The sequence below is a fragment of the Folsomia candida genome, unplaced genomic scaffold (assembly GCF_002217175.1).
Source record: "Folsomia candida strain VU population unplaced genomic scaffold, ASM221717v1 Fcan01_Sc002, whole genome shotgun sequence".
Classification (NCBI taxonomy): Eukaryota; Metazoa; Arthropoda; class Collembola; order Entomobryomorpha; family Isotomidae; genus Folsomia; species Folsomia candida.
In genome coordinates, this window is record NW_019091194.1 from 15,666,818 (window position 1) to 15,685,720 (window position 18,903).

The 18,903-nt window shown below is 38.9% G+C and overlaps 2 protein-coding genes across 2 annotated transcripts in view; one reads left to right on the forward strand and one right to left on the reverse strand.

The window, feature by feature from the left end:
• Window positions 1-18,903, reverse strand: part of LOC110843505 — a 93,225-nt gene that overhangs the window by 42,597 nt on the left and 31,725 nt on the right. The window contains exons 3-5 of the mRNA XM_035847605.1: window positions 11,897-12,011; window positions 9,925-10,179; window positions 9,623-9,681 (exon numbers count right to left, since the gene is read on the reverse strand). Of these exons, the coding sequence (XP_035703498.1) occupies window positions 9,623-9,681; window positions 9,925-10,179; window positions 11,897-12,011 (429 nt within the window). The remainder of the gene's footprint in view (window positions 1-9,622; window positions 9,682-9,924; window positions 10,180-11,896; window positions 12,012-18,903) is intronic.
• LOC110844916 lies at window positions 16,072-18,326 on the forward strand. The gene is made up of 4 exons (XM_035847604.1): window positions 16,072-16,954; window positions 17,037-17,266; window positions 17,325-17,909; window positions 18,001-18,326. The coding sequence occupies exons 1-3, from the start codon at window positions 16,258-16,260 to the stop codon at window positions 17,898-17,900; spliced, it is 1,503 nt and encodes a 500-aa protein (XP_035703497.1). The 5' UTR covers window positions 16,072-16,257; the 3' UTR covers window positions 17,901-17,909; window positions 18,001-18,326.

Below are 18,903 nucleotides of genomic sequence, written 5' to 3' on the forward strand. Positions count from 1 at the left end.
TGGGGAATGGAGTGCTTGTCTATTTCGAAGATATTTTGAGGGGGGAGATGAGAATAATGTGATACAGAAAGACACATTAATCCTGGAGCATTTCCTTGTACTCAATAAAAATGATAACTTGGCGGAAATCTGGGCGAAGCGTAGAGAATTCCAAAAATCTTGCGATGGTGAAGGATGGATTTGACCCTTAGGGCCATTTATCATTGATCAATGGATAATAATATGTACATATATATGTATTAACTAAGTTAGCAAAGTAAAATAATAATTTTGATGTTTCTTAATACTTGGTGTCACTTTTTGACTAGCGGAGATATTTACAACGGGGACTTTGACTTGGTGAATGGCAAAAAATACCAATGGTTTCCCCGGTATGGCCACGTTCGAGGCGGAGTTTTGGAACGCATAAAAATTAAGTTGGGTTATGTAAGGCTTGAGTTTCCATTCATGTGTCTTTCTTTTTATGATAAAGATATGTATGAGTCTGATCCAAGTTTGTGGGTGAAAGTTGTCTACGCAGAGCAGGATTGGTTGTCAGTTGACAGTTTACGAGGCTGTTATGTCCATAAACGACATTGGGGGTTGTCACACCATCCGCAAATCGGCCGTTCCTTCAGACTCTGTTGCACATGGATGGCTGTTCAGTTTATATAATTTTTTAGGCTTTCGTGGCATAATCTTATTATATTGTCGACAAACTTTTATACTTGTAAAAATGGTTCATGAAATGATGGACATTTTGAGTCTAGGTCTTTGACTTGGTAATATGAAACTGATGGAACGCACGTCTTACATAAACTAAATATATTTACGTAAAGGCTAAATTTGTTTCTCTCAAGTTTCCTATTGGAACATTTAAACGGTTATTGTTATTTCAACCCTTGGCTCTTGATCAGGATATAAATTATTCAATTTAGAGTCTCGTTTCATGCGAGTAGACACAAATCTGAGAATGGGACTAGATATACATATGCAAAGTGATGTTATGAAACGATTAATAATAATTCATGTGATATATGATACGTGCGATATGTGGCAAGTTATTGCTCCAAAAATGAGACTTGTTTTCAAATATTCATTTTCTAGAAGAATACGAAACTCAAATTAATTCTGTATGACAACACTTTTTCAACATTGCCAGTGTTGCCTTATTTCAGTATATTCAGTATGACAAGGTACTTCACAAAAGTCATATTCGGGGCCAAAAAATGACACATTTTGGAGTGACAATTTGACAATTGTAAATGACTGCGCGACAGTGACTACTAATGAGTAAATTTTGGCTATAATTATGATTCGAGTTGAATGGGCAAGGTAGTTGCCGTTAAGTGGTCATTACGTGGTCACTGACAACTTGTCAGTGACAAGTGTGCTAAAGAAAACGCTAGTTTGAAATAAGCATGGGTGTATATGGGAATATAACAAAGGAAACATAATTTTGACCTAGCGATTAAAATTAAGTTAAAATGTGGACACACTACACAGTGGAATTCATTCACTTTGCATAATTGAAATTTAGATCCTGAACAGGGGATGCAAAATGCATTCCGACGCGTATGTACATGCATAGCAGGTTGTTTATTTCCATCACTTTCTCCAATTTCAAATTCCTTCCCCTGACAAACATTTTGCCATTGAGTCCGTCAGACGACAGGCAGTCATCTCACACATCAAGAAGAAAGGAAGGTTTTTGAAGTAAAAATGTTCAAGTGGAAATCCTGTTCCGATGGAATTTAGCTTTTGTGTGGAGTTTGATATTTCTTATTCGAATGCCAATTGGTGTGGACATATCAGACGACTCGACTTTGTACACACTATCGAAGGAAATGATGCTCTTCCGGAACACAATTCCTTACACTTGGTCACACGCAAGTGTAAAGATGAATGCAGGCAAAAACCCCATCATGGTGATCTCGATTGATGCTGAACCAATCTCATCTCAGACACAGATATGCATACGTACGTATGTGTGTACCTACATGTGCATTGAAAATACGGATTAGACATTGCTTTGAGAGGGTATTGACGTACATGTGTCAAAGATAATGCTCAATACAACAATGCGTTTGACCCTCGGATTGACTTGCTATGTCGCATTACTGGTCAGTTGGTTGGGTGCTAAGCATGGGTGGCCTCGTGACAAAAAGTCCCTTATTTAGCATCGCACTTGAACACTAGGGAGAAGGAGGAAATGATTTGACCATCTTCACGATATACACATATACATAACCCAGAAGAATCGTGTTGTACATATTTGCAGCATTAAGTACAAGTGAAATTTAACATCACAAAATTTCCTCGTTTGTTCAGTGTGTGTAACAGTGTTCGAATAAATATGAATAAATCCACTTATTGAATCAAAATGATCAAACTTTATGGTCGAAGTGGCTCTTAACAAGTGTATCTGAACTTGATCGATTATTTTCCACAGCATTTTGGTTAATGCTAAAGTCGTGTAGGTATAAAGGGTAGGTTGGGCAAAGGGATAACACTGCATTCAGCGAGGAGGAGAGCCCCAGAGCGAGACCAGTGAGCCATGGCCAAAAGGAATTCCGGATCTGAATAAGACCTTTTCAACATTTTTCAATTTAATGCCTTCTTAAATTGATACGATTGGTTTGGTGGATTTGGTGAGCAAACCAGTCACCTCGATCCGGCAGCAGCAGCTCTCTGGGAGGCAGACGTGGTGGGCTTAGGAGTGGGTGCGACGACGGTGAATGCGACGGTGAGATCGAGATGGATGTGGATCATTTCAGCTTTGGTTTACGGGGGTTGGCTTTGACTACTTTGAAAGTGAAAGGAGGAATTCAGGAGCCATTTACGGGGTTGTTGTGATGCGGAGGAGGCGAGATTTCAAGTGGTTGAGTGTTGTGTAAAAGTGAATTTTATTCGGTTGGGGATTCCTTTATGCTGGGTGGTGGTTTTTACAGTACAAATCAACGTTATTGCACTCAAGCGTTGTTGAAGGGAAATAGAACCACATGCACATTTCGCTTTCACCAGTTGAAGAGGAGGACACGCACTCGTAGAATGCACCCTCCAGTTTGTAGCTGCATAATTCAAAGATGTATTTGTACATAAGTAAGTAAGTAGACGGAGATAATAATACAAACAATGTTGAATTGCATTTGAGGTGATGTTTCCAAACAGTAACAAATCAAGCTGAATATTTTTTCGTTTTTCTATACTTTATGTCAGACGCTTTTTAGTCAGACATTTTTTCTCGCGGCTAATTGTTAAGAAAAGAAAGAAAAGAAAATTCCTGAGAAAATATGCAAGCAGAACCATTAGTGCATTTCCAGAGAGAATGCTCACTCACCACCGGCACCCATCCATCTCTGTACATAAGTATTTCACTTGACGGCCTGTATTGCATTTTCTTATGCAATGTGCATGCATTCATTTCACTTCCACTCTAGCGACTCTTATGCCATTGTAACTTGGAATTCAAGCAAGTGGAAAGAGAAGCATACAAAATTCGTGTTAACATTATGACATTGAACTGAAAGCAAGTGAAGTCTGAAATTCGAACTGTTCAGGCAATATTGCTGTTCTGTACTTCTACTTATATCCACCTCCCAAACTTCACTCCTGCCCACTGCACTTTTCAAAGGGGAGCAAAAGGAAACAAGGTTTGGGAAGCCCTGCAAGATCTTTGGTGTTGGTGTTGATGGGTGAGGATGGCACATTGAAGTTGAAGATGCTCCTTCCCCAAAAACCTCCACCCTGCTGAAATAGTTTGACTTTTGGGAATTCGATTTCACTCGAAACAGGGACGCCTCAAACCAAGCCGACAATCATAAGTTCCGTATATTATTTTGCTCCTCAAGAGGGTGAAATACTACACGGCGTCCAACGACTCTCTCCCAACCAATAAGTCTCACTGTAAGCTCGTGAGGTGTTCAAGGTCAAAATTCAAAGACCAAGGAGAAAGTTGGTGAAATATTTTCAGCTCAACTGAAAATCAATACAGGAATTCCTCTCGGTGTCGGTTGTCAGAAATTGTTATTGGTTTGAAGTATGCGTGAGATATGTCTCGAATTTTCGATACAGTTTGAACTTGCGTTACCAAGAAGTTGCATACACGTGCACACATATTTACCTCTGTCTATGCATCATCAAGGGATGCCGTTGCACGCAGGGTTAGGAAGCACCACGTCTGATTTATCTGGAGGAGTCAAAATCCTCAAAACCATTTTCTACATTTCTCATCCTCATTGCCATTACTACGCGCGCCATAAAATGTGTATTTTGATGGAGGAACCCATAGCAGAAGGAGTAATGACTCTAAATGAAGATTCAAGTATAACTTGAGCAGATGTTGGTGAGACACGCTGGTCCTAAACCCTCTTCACGACAGGTGTTTGATCATAAAAACGTAGCAAATTTTAACATTTTAAGTCAAGGGAAAGCGTAGCCTGGTACGAAATTTAGCACTACGGCAGCAGTCAAATCACCCCAACAACATGGGCACACACACCTTGTGCGAGAAAGTCCTCGTCCACTGGAGATTCTGCATATGCTTAGTGCTGGAGGTAGACTATTTCACAACGTTCAGCGAGTTATTGTCCTATCCATAAAAATACGATGCTCCCACTTTCTCCTACAATAGTTGCTTAACTAAACATGTTTGGCATGGCGGATGAGTGGAGAAAGCAACGCCTTGGGCAACCGTTATTAGAAGACAACACCCAATTCTTCTGGAGACGCAATGCTGCCTTCTTCTTTCCGTCCATGAGCCATGTCCATGAGCAGTTGTGTCCATTGTTTGTCTTTTGGTTGGTCCAGTTTAAACTGCTTCTTGTTTCAACAGAATCACTGAGTTGGTAAGTACGCAGTACATCAACAGTGACAGCTGAATTAGCTTTCCCGTCAGAGTGAGGAGGGAATAAGTGCAGATAATACAATGCGTACGGCAAACAGAATTTTATTCTTGTTCCAATGAGCGTCCTTGCCCCGTTTATTTTAGATCTCTTCTCCAGGAGCAAAGAAGAAAGGATAGCAAACGTCTCTTGAGTCCCTGCCTCGCAGATGCACGTGTATGTATGTGCATACATACGTACATTTTATGCATGCACCACTCGTTGGCTGGCATTGTTTAGTTTGGTCACAAAGTTGCTTCCTTGGCAGTCGAGTTTGAATTCAAGTGTTTCATTCCATGTAATACGGGCGATATTATGGAGAAAACGGGGGGCTTTCAGATGCGGAAAAGTTGAGTCGTGGTGAGCAAATTCGGCTTGGCATCACACAGTAAAGAAAAAGTAAAGTGTTAAGCACAGAAAAGACGCTAAATTTATCGCATCATTGCAAAGACTACTATGTTTCCCAGCTTGGCTTGTTTACTATAAAAATTTATTTCCGGTAACAAATCCTTCCTCGCAAGTTTAGGATTCCTTCAGTAGAAACGAGTGTCGTGATATTTTTTTGCCATTTTTGCCAAGCTGCGAAATGCCCTCGTGATTCTGTTGACTTCACTTTCGTCTTCGGACACGGAGAATTATATCTTCGTCCCGTGCTTTCTTTTACCAATCTCTTTTGCCAACAAAGTGAAGGTGACACTATATTATTCTTAGGCAACTCTTAAAATCAGGTGAAAGCGAAATATTTTACCACTAGTTATGATCCAGCAGAAAAGTTTGGTGACGATGATGGATGAACTAGGAAAAATCTACTCAAGTTTTCAATCATTTCTTAATAGTGACAAATTTTGTTCAAAGAAAACAAAACTGGTGAAATTACAGCCCCAACAACGTCAACTTCTTTGCAGCACGTTCTTCTCAGCCTCAGTTTCTCCTCTTATTCATACACGCTCTCACTTTCTTTTAATTGACATTCTATTACAGCTGACAAAAGTCCGTGTCGTGTAGTTTTCGCTAAAAACAATTTCCTTTGCTGCTCCTACATCTACTACATGAATGCGTTCTAGATATATTACAGTTTGGTCGAACGTTATAAATAGTTCGTGTGCGTCTGTTCACTGGCATATATATATAAATCAATGGTAAAATAAGGAGATCGTGTCAAACCAACTTCCACATCCAACCCCGTTCAATAAACACAAGTTTTAATTGATGGTAATGAAAGTTGGAGAATGCAACTGAAAATGAGAACGAATTATTATTGCTACTTTGCAACACAAAATTCGCATGACCCAGAGTTATTTCCACAAATCATTTAGCACGGAATCAACAGTGGTGGTACGTACGTAGGGAACAACTCTAAAACAACTTTGGTGAGTTTAAAATTACAAAGCTTTTAAGCAAACATCCTGTTCAGCTTTACCAACCACGAGGTATTTTCATAACAAAATGGATCGAGTGCCTACGTGCGAAGTAGGAGCGAGACTGATTTTCCTACTTGACAGTGAGCTGTTAGGTAAAGGTCGTAAAGTACTTGGGGCCATTGATAAAGAATAACTTTATGTACCAGAAATATGAACGGCTTAAAATAAAACGAATAGCAGGAAACTCAATACAAATATTGTTTACTACGCGTGTGTGGAGACAACAGAAAATATGCATTGCTTAAAACGGTTTAAATTTAAATTGATGCTGCATTTTAGTTTACATTATTCCTCGCATTGTGCAAGGCATATGTATCTCATATGTTGCTCATAATTTTGAATGAACCGTGCAGATATTCACTTTTGTCCGTAATGTTCAAGCATCGCCGTCCGAAACAGGAATGCTTGAATAGAAAGTGACATGTATAAATATCTGTTTGCATAAGGAAGATATAAGGAAGCAAATAAAGTAGGGTGGAATAAATTGGCTGCTGGGAGGGCAATGGATTTCAACGTGGAGCAATTTATCCGATAATATCAACGCGAATGAAGAATGACCGCCGAGGGTATATAATGCCGAACGGGTTGGCTTTATGAGAGAATCGAACAACTCAATCTCGGGAGTTGAGATTGAAATATGGATGTAATAACTTAGAAACGATGGTTATCTCCACTTCACCAAGTTTTTATACGTAATGGGAGGCAGTGAGATAATCAAGTGCATATCAGCGACATTAGATTGAATATATGCATTCTTCCCCCTCCAAACCTCCATATTTGCTCATTTCCGGGTCTCTGGAGAAATTCACTTGAAAGACAACTTTCCACTTTGGCAAATAATATAGTGCGCCAAACCAAGAAACTCAGAATGGAAATTGATGCGACGCTGGTTGTTCCAATTCGCAACTGTGCTTATCTATTCTTTCGTGTGTTATCACAAGAACAATGCAGACAAGTCGTGTTACATCGTTGTATTCCATTTTGCAAGGGTGGATCTAAAAAAATCGTCCGTAACGACAACCACGGCACTGCTTAATAACCATAATAAAGATAATTCCACCTTGGTCCATTAGAAAGTTGTAATTCAGTTTGGAGCCACGAACACGGTGACTACTTAAGCATTTCTCTGCCCACACGATTTGTTTTCTACGAGCACCTCATATGCACTGCCCTACATACGTACGTACGTATTACTGTCATCAAAGGACTAGATAGATACCACAGGATGAGTATTATGCTAGGCAGGAGAATGACCGGATATTTGGAGCGTACCAACCAGAGAGCTTTTGTGTCGTATACGCATTTATTACGGACTAAATTATTGTGCATGAACAGCAAAGTTTTCAAAGAAGGGAATAAATCTTGAGGGGCAGTCTCTTTTGCAAAGTGGGACCAAAAGAGAGTTCCGACCATATATCCACCACCACGGCTCTGTGTGTGTTGAGAGAAGTGGAGTGAAAGTTTGAGTAGGACGAAGGGTTGTTGGTTTCCCTTACGACGTCCTCTGCTCTTCGCTCTCTTTCAGTGCACGGACGACGAGCTTTCTGGGAGGAAAGGAGAGAGAATCGTATCACTCCTCGCAATTTATATGACAGTTTGTACATTCATTTGAAGCATGTGAAAAGATTATTATGCATGCACCGGCAAGATTTGGAGTACGCATTTATATAGATGGCGAGAAACAAGGGGAAGCCTGGTAATGCAAGAAGTAGTTCATCTCACTCACTCACTTGCACTTCGTATAATCGTGAGTATGACTTGGTGGATGAATGCTGCTGAGTGAATCGCATAATTTTTTGCTTGAAGCGACGCACAAGAAGACGGAGCAGTCATGGATGAAAAATACAATTTTCATAAGCACCTCAATTTCCTAGCAGAATTAATGCTGCAGATGACAGGATTGACTACAGTAATTTCCTTCATTTCACATTCCACTCGGTCTTATTCTGCCTGCCCTGGATTTGGAGAACCATTGTCCTAAAATTTTCTTAATGACTGAGAAAATGGGTTCTAAATCTGCTTATCTCAAGGATTTATAAAATCACCCACCCGTGATTTGAACGAAGGCTGCGAATAAGAAATATCTCTCATCATCTCCTCGCATTTAATTGTGGCCTCTGATCGGCAAGTCGACAGTGGTAAGCCTGGGCTGAATTAAGGGATCAGCTTTGAGACACTTGCTCACAATCAACAGTTTCTTGGGCAGAATTAATGTCGAAGTTGGATATCTGCAAGTGCTTTGCTGCACTAGCAACAAATGTTCCAAATGTACGTCACTAACGTTCTTTGAGTCAGATGCAACCTTGAGTGAAGAGAAAATTAAATTCAAGATTTCCAGTTTCATCGTCATTGTCCTGCATTGTTTTCCACTCGCCAGAATGCATTCGTGGAACAATGGAATACAATCATTACGCTTTACTGCGCCCTTGTATTTTCATTTCATTTTACTCGAATTAAACTTTCTCATGTGTCTCGTCAATCGTCTTCGCAATTATAAATTCAATATTACACATACCTTTCTACAACGAGGTAATAGTTGTCAACTGTAAATACATGTAGATACATAGAGGTCTTAGTTTAAGACGCAATTTCTTTTGGTACAAAAGCCTGATACAGAAATGCAAGTAATGGACTATCCATAATTAAATTTCAATTAATATCAGTGGAATAAATTATTTGAATGCGTGGGCGAATTACATTGTCCAATTACAGTAATCTGGTCTCCGTTCTTCCAGGGGTTTGAGTTTACAGGGATAAAGATGCAGAAAGTCGCGAAACTACATGGAGAATACAGTCATACGAGATTACAGGTTTTGTGAAGAAATTAACTTTTTATCGGTGTCCAATTACTTTATTTTTAGAAAATAGTAACAATAAATACAAAATTTACAAAATGTAATTGGACCGCTTTAAAAGTTATTTTCTTCACAAAACCTGTAATCTCGTATGACCCTTGTATTCTCCATGTAGTTTCGCGACTTTTTGCATCTTTAAGGACCCTGAAAACTCAAACCCCTGGAAGAAGGGAGACCAGATTACTGTAATTGGACAATACAATTGGTCCATGTACGATTATTTGCATCTCAGACAGTAAAGCTGCTAGAAATAATTTTCTACATTAGATGTTGAATGTTTTCATCTAGTAAGATACATTATTTAGTAGTGGTGGTGAAGTAAAGGTAAAAAATTCATAAGTTGTAGCACTTATGTAAAGAGTAGAAATTCATGACGGAAGATTTCGCCCCTTATGTAATTAAATGCAAATGTATTTATCATTTTCCCTAAAGCCCTTGTCCCAGGATGGAATTTAGGTAATTATAGTAAAAAAAATATTATTACCGTTCTGTCACCGAGGTTTTTCACTCTGCATCGAAGGTAGGCATGTGATCCCAAATGTTCTGAAAATATTGATACAAACATAAGTGCGCCACCCCAGTCAGAATTATTGATCAAGACGAGAATGCGCTGGGATTTTATTAGACTTTACATATATCACAAACATGATTTTTTCTTAAAGGTTCAATCTTATACTTGATGAAGGAAAAAATGTTTGAAAAAGCTTGTGCCAAATAAACATCGAATCTTACATCCGTAAGCTTCGTTAAAATGTCTCTTAATGACAATTAAATAAATTGCTATACCCGAAAGGTTGGTCATCATGGCGTGGTCAAAGTAGGGTTCGGGCTGTCCGTCTGGACCATTGCCGCCCCCACTTTTCGGACCGTGCCCATAACTTCCACGCCTATAACTCGAGCCGCCACTGCTTCCACTCGAGTAAAAGCTGGCTTGTGCATGGGACGGTAAATACTGTTCGGAAGAGGTTGTGCCTTCTTCCGAGGGTCGCCAGTCCGTTGGGATCTTCACCCACGAGTCGTGTATGGATTCTGGGGACTCCACTGCAAAAAAAAGAATAAATTCAGTCACAATGTGCAAGTTGAACTAGATTGCAGAAATTGGCCAGAGAAAGTTGCAAAAGCAATATTCATTCACTACAAACATATTGAATTAGTGTCGCATGTCCATCCTAAATAAAATAGGACAGCTAATAGATAATTTTCCACTCTGAAAACAAACTTGCAACCGCTGTATGATATTTTCTGCAAGGCAATTGCGACATGGTAAATTCTTCTAGCGTAAAATTATTGTCAGTAAATTCCAAAACAACTTCAACTTCCTGTTTCCGAACCTCATATCTTAAGAAAAAGTCTGAAGTCTTGCTATCTAACATGGCCAAGAGTTTATCCAGAATACTATTTCTAAACGATCAACCAAATCTAGGTCAGATTTTTATCGCAGTATTATTATATTCTGAGATATGCAACTGGCTTTTCTCCTTTCACTCGTATTTTATGCTTACGATTCTCAAAGTTAGATGCCTAAATTTGTTTGAAATTTTTACGATTAAACTTGGTTTCTTGCATATAGTTTTTGAAATAGTGGGCATTGCATTGTACAAGTTTCTTGAAAATCAACTAACAATTGTAAGTAGACAACTCTAGTGCATATATATAAAGTTGTATTACTTATTCATCGAAACTAAATAATTTGTTATAAATACAGATATTTATGCATTTAAAGCCTGAATTGCTGACAAACCTGTCGTGTCCTCTCTTACGAAACATTCTTGGCTACACGCCTAAGAGGACACATCGATGATTCAAATAGTTTTACTAATTAAAATTAATCCTGCATTCAAACCCAAAACTTTGTTACGAGCAACCTATAAAAATTTATACCCACACCAAAACACGGAATATATCTAATCTTATAATCTACGTAAACATAGACCTTGGCAAACTTTGGATTTTTACAACATTCAGCCAAGCATCCAGTCGGTATTGCAGATTATACAAGACGCGTCATAAAATAAATACGCATTCATTTCGCAACTTTCAGCAATGGCAATTTTCTCGTGAGGACTGAAAAAGGGGTAAAAGTCGTAGCTTGTGCCACCACAACTCAACACATAGCGTTCTCAGCAGTGAACATGCGACCGAGTGAAAGTATACAAGTTTAATACGTTAGTAACGAAACTCAATTTCAGTCTGGCTCTCAGCCGATGGACTGCGCGCGGAGGTAATAAAAGCCACAGAGCAAGTTAAGGAAATTGTGTCAGTTCAACAAGATCGATGTGAAATTATATCTCTCGTAGGAAATCTTTAGTGGAACACATGAATTCCGGAGAAAGTTTTTCTCTCATTGCGAGCGACCCAAAGATGTACAAGTGAATGAACGGGGGTCGCATTACAGCTACATAAACACTCTCACTGGCTCACTGGGTAACTTAAATTTCCCCTGAATCCGTTCGACACTTTGCTTTAGGCACCATAAACAACTGAACTGAACTTGTTTATGGTACCTAATTCCACATTTGGTCAGAATACAAATCAAAGAATTGAAGGGCAATAAATCTTGCTTCAATCGGACAAAACTCGGCTTAATTACAATTCTGTTCGTCATACACCCAAGGGATCCGACGATGACGCGTCCCCAGAGGGGAAAAATTGGAAAATTGAATGCCGGACGATAGCAACAGCATTCGAGTACATCCAACGACGATGCATAAGTAATATTGCCATCACAAGCAAGCAGAATAATTTCAGAAGGACTTACAACTGGTGGAGTTGCTGTTATCCACGATGAGATCTTCATTGCTCTCTGTGTGGGTAATAACCGTTCCAAAGATGAGACACAAGCTCCACACGGTTGCGGTAGTTGGCAGGATCATCTAGGGATTGAAATAACACAATAGAGACTCTGCCAGCTCACACAAAATAAATAAATGAACCTGTAGCATTTTCTCATAAGATAAAAAAGACACCGTGATTTATCACAACGCTCTCCTTCTCCCGTGTTCTTCTCCGTTCGCTCACGTAACGCTCCACACAGGAAGCAGGCGAAGGATGCAGCGTGTGTATGTGATACTTTATGTGTTTGAGGAAAGGCGAGGACGGAGATGAGCGTAATAAATGAAATTGTATCAAATATAGAAACAGAATGAACTGAGATTTGCTTTGAGAGATCGTATCTTTGGAATTCTTGAAGCCATCCACGTGGCTCCATGGCTCACTGCAGGCGTCCTCGGTGTATAGTGAGTGGCAATTCAACTTATTAAATACTGAACTGCTCAGCATTACATTTAACACTCGATGTTCCAAATGAAATAAAAAAAAACTTCAAACAGTTCTATATTGCTGTGTTGAGTCAATGATCTGAAATATCTTTACAAATATGACACGTGATGTGTGACAACTCCATGCACCCACCCAACGCAATCAGTCAGTTGACTTTCTCCTTGTGTAACAAATACAAATGTAGTCAAGTCGAGTAAACCCCAGTTCCATGAATCATTGTATTGTCATTGTCTATTGTGCACGAGAGCAAAAAATATTTCAACTTCTTTTTCCTCCATCTCGCTTTGGTCCCTCCATTTATTCATTCACTTCAATGGACTGGGAACGTTCTTTCTGCCATTGTGGAAAAATTCCGACTTTGTCCCCTTATGAATATGTAATTCTGGATTTCGCATCCCAACGAATAGATTTATTTTAAGAATAAACCACCAACTGAGAGTCAAGCAGCTTAAGTCGGCTCAAAATTTTACCGTCAAGAAGGTATATGAAAGTTCTGCATATAAATGCATACCGCTTTACTTGTTAGTACATTCTTTTTATCTGCCCACATGCATTTCACTCATCTCTGTTTAAGGTGAGCGATGGAAATATTTTATAACTCGGTTTTTACTTAATACATATTTTTAGCTTCAAGGTGGAATTATGAATGGTAGCTGTGTGTATTACATACGGTGTACGAAGTCAGAAGATTGGGGTAGCACCCGGGGGAAAATAATAAGCCAAATAGGTCACTATACAGCTTTGGTTTGCTTTTCTTGTTCCCTTTAGTTGTTGCGTGCCTCGATCGCTGCGACATTTGCCTACAAGCCAATGAAATTACCCTTTTAACGCAAATTGGACCACGCTTTATTGGTCTGTACGTGCTAACACGAATTGACTGCAAAGATTCCATCCCTCCGTAGAAATTCCACACCCTGACATAAATTTATTTTCTATTGAACGGTTCGAAATTGTAAATATAGCTTGGGTTTAACAAAAGAAGACGAGCATGTGAACGTGGGAGAGCGAGAGAAATGTGCACAACCTGCATTTTCTGGTCCGACGTCGTGACACAGTCAGAAGAAAATCCGAGTCAACCTTGCAGAAAAGCCTTCGGCGCTAATGTGCAGTTATGTGATATAACAAGCAGAATATAAAATGTACGATGGAGGAGCAGTGTGAATTCTTAAGTGGGACATGAGTTTATGGTGATGTGATGGGTAGTAAAAAATTCCCTCGTTTCTTTCCACCAAGGCTCACCCTCCCGTATTTTCAAATACACATGCCAATTTACTCAAAAAATTACGTCCCGAATCCGCATGTTCATTTCAATTTCATAACCCGAATTCACAAGTAGGTATGCGTGTCAGTCAAGAAGAGTTGATCTGTATGGCCAGGCTGATCTAACCCAGGGAAAGTTGTATACCCTGAGATACCCTGAGATGTTAGGCAGACAATGTTCTTATGCTCGTATGTTCAGAAGTATATAGTGCATTCGAGGTTTGGTGAAAGTGGTACATGGATACGAGCGAAAGAAGGTTCCTCCGTCAGCTCAGTATTGGGCAACACGAAGGAGAAAATATTCATCTACATTTTTACGTGCGGGAAGAAGATGTAATTTTTGTATTGCAGAGGGTGAGGCTTGATATGTGTATGAAACAAGGCTTTCCCCACAAGCGGCGAGAGGTTATCATCCTCTTCTCCTCTGGGTGAGACGCGAAAGAGAGTTTGGGGATTTTCAATTCTCATTCAATTCCATTTACATGCACATTCTCATCTCAAATCCACCGGAATAAATAAATGGGCATTCATTCACCAATTTCTTTCTATATCCTTCCCATCTGGGGAAAGAGGAAACTACTCTCCTGCAACATCCTATTTACGTATGAAAACCTTCTCACGAGGGGTTTCAAATTTCATGGAAACTTACTTCACCGCACTGAACCAATTAAAATTCTATCCACACTATTTACGAGGTTGCACACTGTCAAAACAAAATTTAATTATTCGATTGAGTGATGCAGTTCAACTGCTCATCCTGAAAATATTTGGAGCAAGTTGTTACACAAGAGTGCATAACTTGTGTGCGTGGGTGGTAGATTAAATTGCGAGATTACGTAATGTAATCGATGAGCATTTTTTATTTATTGTCTCCGAGATAAAAAATGACGGAAATATTTTCGTTAGGTGAGGTGCTATCAACATCGGACAGCATTGTCTGCATATATTTATTGCATAATATAGCAGTACATTAAACCCCGGACAGCCCCAAAAATGTCATCTCGGGATTTATCAATGTCCAGATTTGTCAACAAATAGACGGCATACAAAATGACGTTCTTTGGATTATCGTAACCACAATACATCAGGGTATAAAACAGATTAAATAGTTAAATACATTATGTAACGTGTAATTTCATTTCAACCTTCTGTTCTCCAGACACTGACATTGGCATACTGCCCATTATATGAAAAAAGTAACTAGAACACATGTAAATTGATTAAGGATATTTCAAACAATTTATATTTCAGCCCCGACTTTACCCTCAAATAAACTACGCAGCTCTGAATAAAGCCTTGCAATGGATGTAATTTTTTTCTGAGTAGCTCACTGACGGACAGTATAATTATCTGTAATTATTGATATTGCAATTTTCCGCGATAATTGTAAAGAATTGACAATCGTTGAAATTACTAATAACGCAGGAAATCCGTAGCAGACAGACAGTTTCAACTCGTGAATAATGCCTCGGTAGTCGGAAAGGCTTTTACTATTAGTCCACAAAATGCATTTAATGAGAACGAAAAGGTCTTGTGTCTGGAATTGCTAATGGCACCAAAGCTACACATCGTCGTCGTATTATAAATAATTTTTGATCATATGGTCATTGAATGAATCAATCAATTTCGACTCACGCATTTTCATAAGTCTGCCCAACGAGAATCTGCTGGCCCCAGGTGAAGAATGTCAAAAGTGAAAATTAGAACGTTGGATCATGTGGAGAAAGTGGCAACTCTGCCATTTTAATTTGCACACGCCTTTTCCTTGTCGTTCGCAAAGGCCAATCAATGTCAATATATTAAGGTATTTAGTTCCCCCTGACACACAATGTGATGCCCGTATGGAATTTGAATTATGCGAATATGGAGCTCTATATACAGTATTCAAAAAAGCATTAAAAATTGCTTAATGTCAAATGGGGACTCGATTTTAGGGAGCAAATTCATTAATCAACTCATCAAGATGGGTGGATGGGTAAATGACGGATAAGTTATAATGCACGTCTAGATTAAAGTTTTGGGAGGCAAAGATTTATTATTGCAAACTTTTAGTGAGTACGTGCATTGCAGGAAACGAGGGTGTAGCAGGAGTTCTTTAAAACGAACACAACATGATGCAGGACACTGCAAAGATACAAAATGATAGACTTAAAAATGTCATTAGGTCCCAGGCTGTACTCATAATTGTGCAAAATCAGCTCTGATACACGTAATGTAAGGACTGCAGCCGACGTAAAGAAGTAAGTTAAAAGCTGGGCAGAATTTACATTGCTAATGTCTTTCTCCACCACGAGCAGGCTGAATGGTCTAATGAACAGTCCTACTATCAGACGACCATTGTTGTTCTAAACCATTTCTTCTCTGTTATATACATACTATCCCCGTACTTCGGCTTTGCACCTCATTTGCATAAATCTGCTCGCACAAGTTCTTGTAGCCGTCGCCCACACTATTTTGAATGACGCGTGCGGGAACTGGTGTAAACATGTGGTTTTTAGTAAACATGCACAACGAAATAATTTGTACATTATAAAATTGTAAAAATTTAAATACCTAATTGCAAATAGTAATACTGTCACCATGAGCATTAGGAGAGTAACAAGAGTTAATAAACCGTCAAAAAATATATCTGGAGTAGTAAAAAACGTGCACGAGTTTGTGCAAACTTTACAAAATTACTTTAAATACAATGTGAAAGTGTTAAACCAGTTCAAGCTAGAAAATGTAGCAAAAAAAGTGGCAGGGTTGTGTAACGTTTCAAAACGAACAGTGCACACAATTATGAAGAACGCGAGTAATAAAGAGAATAACAAAGAAATTCAAACTGATAATACACCAAGGAAACCACTTTATCAATGTGATGAGTTTTCGACCTCAATGATTCGTCGTGTTACTCAAGACTTCTATTCACGTAAAGAATATCCAAGTGCGAACTCCCTCTGGCAAACATGTCGCAATAATGAATATTTTCCTAAAATTAGCGAATCATTGTTTCGAAAGTGGCTGGTGACAAAATGTAGCTTCAAATATCGACTAATAAATAAAAAACCTGTTTATCTTGAACGTACGGACATAGTTGCCCAAAGAGAAAACTACCTTAGGAAAATTCGGCAATATAGAGCAGAAAATAGAAAAATTTATTTCTCCGACGAGACGTGGGCTTCTCCCGATAATACGAGAAAATATTGCTGGGAAATGCTGCTAACAAACCGTGAACGGCAAGAAATGGACCAGTTTTGGAGTGGCATGATTTTGAAGGACATGAATAACTGGACAGGTCTGATCTTTATTTCATTGTACTAAAGTAAACCTCGTGTTAGCAGAATCTAACTATAACATATTTAAACGTTTTTATTCAGGAGGATTTCTGGTAAAATCTGGAAACGGCAGAGTCATCATTAACCACATAGGATCCGAGGATGGGTTTCTGACGGATGGGGACGATATTTTTATTTCAAAAAAGGACGTTAAAGATTATCACGGTAATATGGACCATGTCAGATATTTGACGTGGTTTGAAAAGATCCTGAGTCTCGTGCCACCAAAATCGGTCTTAGTTCTAGATCAGGCTCCCTACCACCGCAAAAGGGTACATTTTGAATTCAATGTTGTAATTTCAAAATCGTAGTAAGATTGTTTTACTATAGGTTGAAGGAACGCTAATGCCGAACATGGCCTGGCTGAAGCAGAAAATTGTTGATTGGGTTGTTCAACATGACATTCGTCTGCCCGAAGGAGTTGAAAGTTTCCATAAACTTACCAAATCATCACTAATCGAACTGGCAAAATCAAAACCCGTGAAACCCAAATTTATCGTGGAGAAACTTGCAGAAGAAAGCAACAAGGATATAAAAATACTCTGGCTTCCACCTGCTCACTGCGAGTTTAACCCGATTGAATTAATCTGGGCAATTGTCAAGGGCTATATCGCTAAACATAATCCAGGCAATAATTTGAACGGAATATATGAATTGTCGAAGAAAGCGGTATCAAATATAACACCTGAAATGTGGAGGAATTGCGTCCATCATTCTATAAAATATGAAGACAAAATGTGGGAAAGGGATAGATTGATGGACAATTTCTTAGATTCACCTGCAACGAACTTGATGACGCCCATAATTATTCCTATTCGTGAAGATGACTCATCAGACTCAGAATATCATACTGAATCTGATGATTTGGAAAGCGAGGACGGGGACTTAGAATTTTTCGATAGCTAATTTCAATATGTAAGTCACTAGCTCACCACCAACATTATTCACTACAAAAATATTAGTAATAATCTATTACCCAATATTAATTGATGATGTACATATGTAGGTGAAGGAAGATACGAAACAGTTGCAAATCGTGGCCAATTATCATTCTTACAGTGCTACTTCCTTTCGCATCACTCTCTGGGAAGGCGATGGTGGTCAATTATAGTTGACAGTAATGTCATTTAGTTAAATAAGTTTAATGATTAAATTTTGCTGGACACGTGCAATTTGCTTCCATGGTGGTGCTCATGATCTGAAAAAGTCTTAGGTAACTAATTAAAGTATAATATGAACATATCGTGTTTTGATTTCTAAATATTTAATCCCTGATGATGACACGAGTGCAGTATCGAAAACTTGGGAAATAAATTCAATTTCTTCCTTCAATCATGTCATCTTCTCTTTAAATTATAATACGAATGTGTTTATCTCTTCTCTTGTAAATTATCTGCATTTAATATGATACATATCCATATATCCGTCATCGTTTTACTAAATAGCTTACCATATTTGATACGTGCATTCCGTAGTTAAAAATCTTACATTTCATGTACACATTCGTGGAAGTCATAGAGTCTCACTTGTCCCCATCTCGGGCGACGGCTACAAGAACTTGTGCGAGCAGATTTATGCAAATGAGGTGCAAAGCCGAAGTACGGGGATAGTATGTATGTACACCTAATTTGTGGCCCACCACCAGTGGCTTCCCCCCATTACTTGCATACATCACTCGTGTTCCAAGTGTTCAGGACGTACTGCAATTAGCCTTGAGCAGCTGTTATTGTTGGACGTGTATATGTGCGTATTATTCTACTTTCTCACTACTGCTGCGGTGAAAAATCAAGAAACTTGTGCTCGCTTTCACCACGAATTTTCACAATCTGCAATCGGCAAACTAAGCATGGCATGCAAAAAATGTAATAATGGCGAATTTATGATGCTTAAGCTCACGATATTCCTTTTT

Coding starts and splice junctions, on each gene's coding strand:
- LOC110844916 (XM_035847604.1), top strand. CDS start 16,258: ATGAGCATTAGGAGAGTAACAAGAGTTAATAAACCGTCAAAAAATATA. Junction 16,955..17,036: donor GGACATGAATAACTGGACAG/GTCTGATCTTTA, acceptor GTTTTTATTCAG/GAGGATTTCTGGTAAAATCT. Junction 17,267..17,324: donor CTCCCTACCACCGCAAAAGG/GTACATTTTGAA, acceptor GTTTTACTATAG/GTTGAAGGAACGCTAATGCC.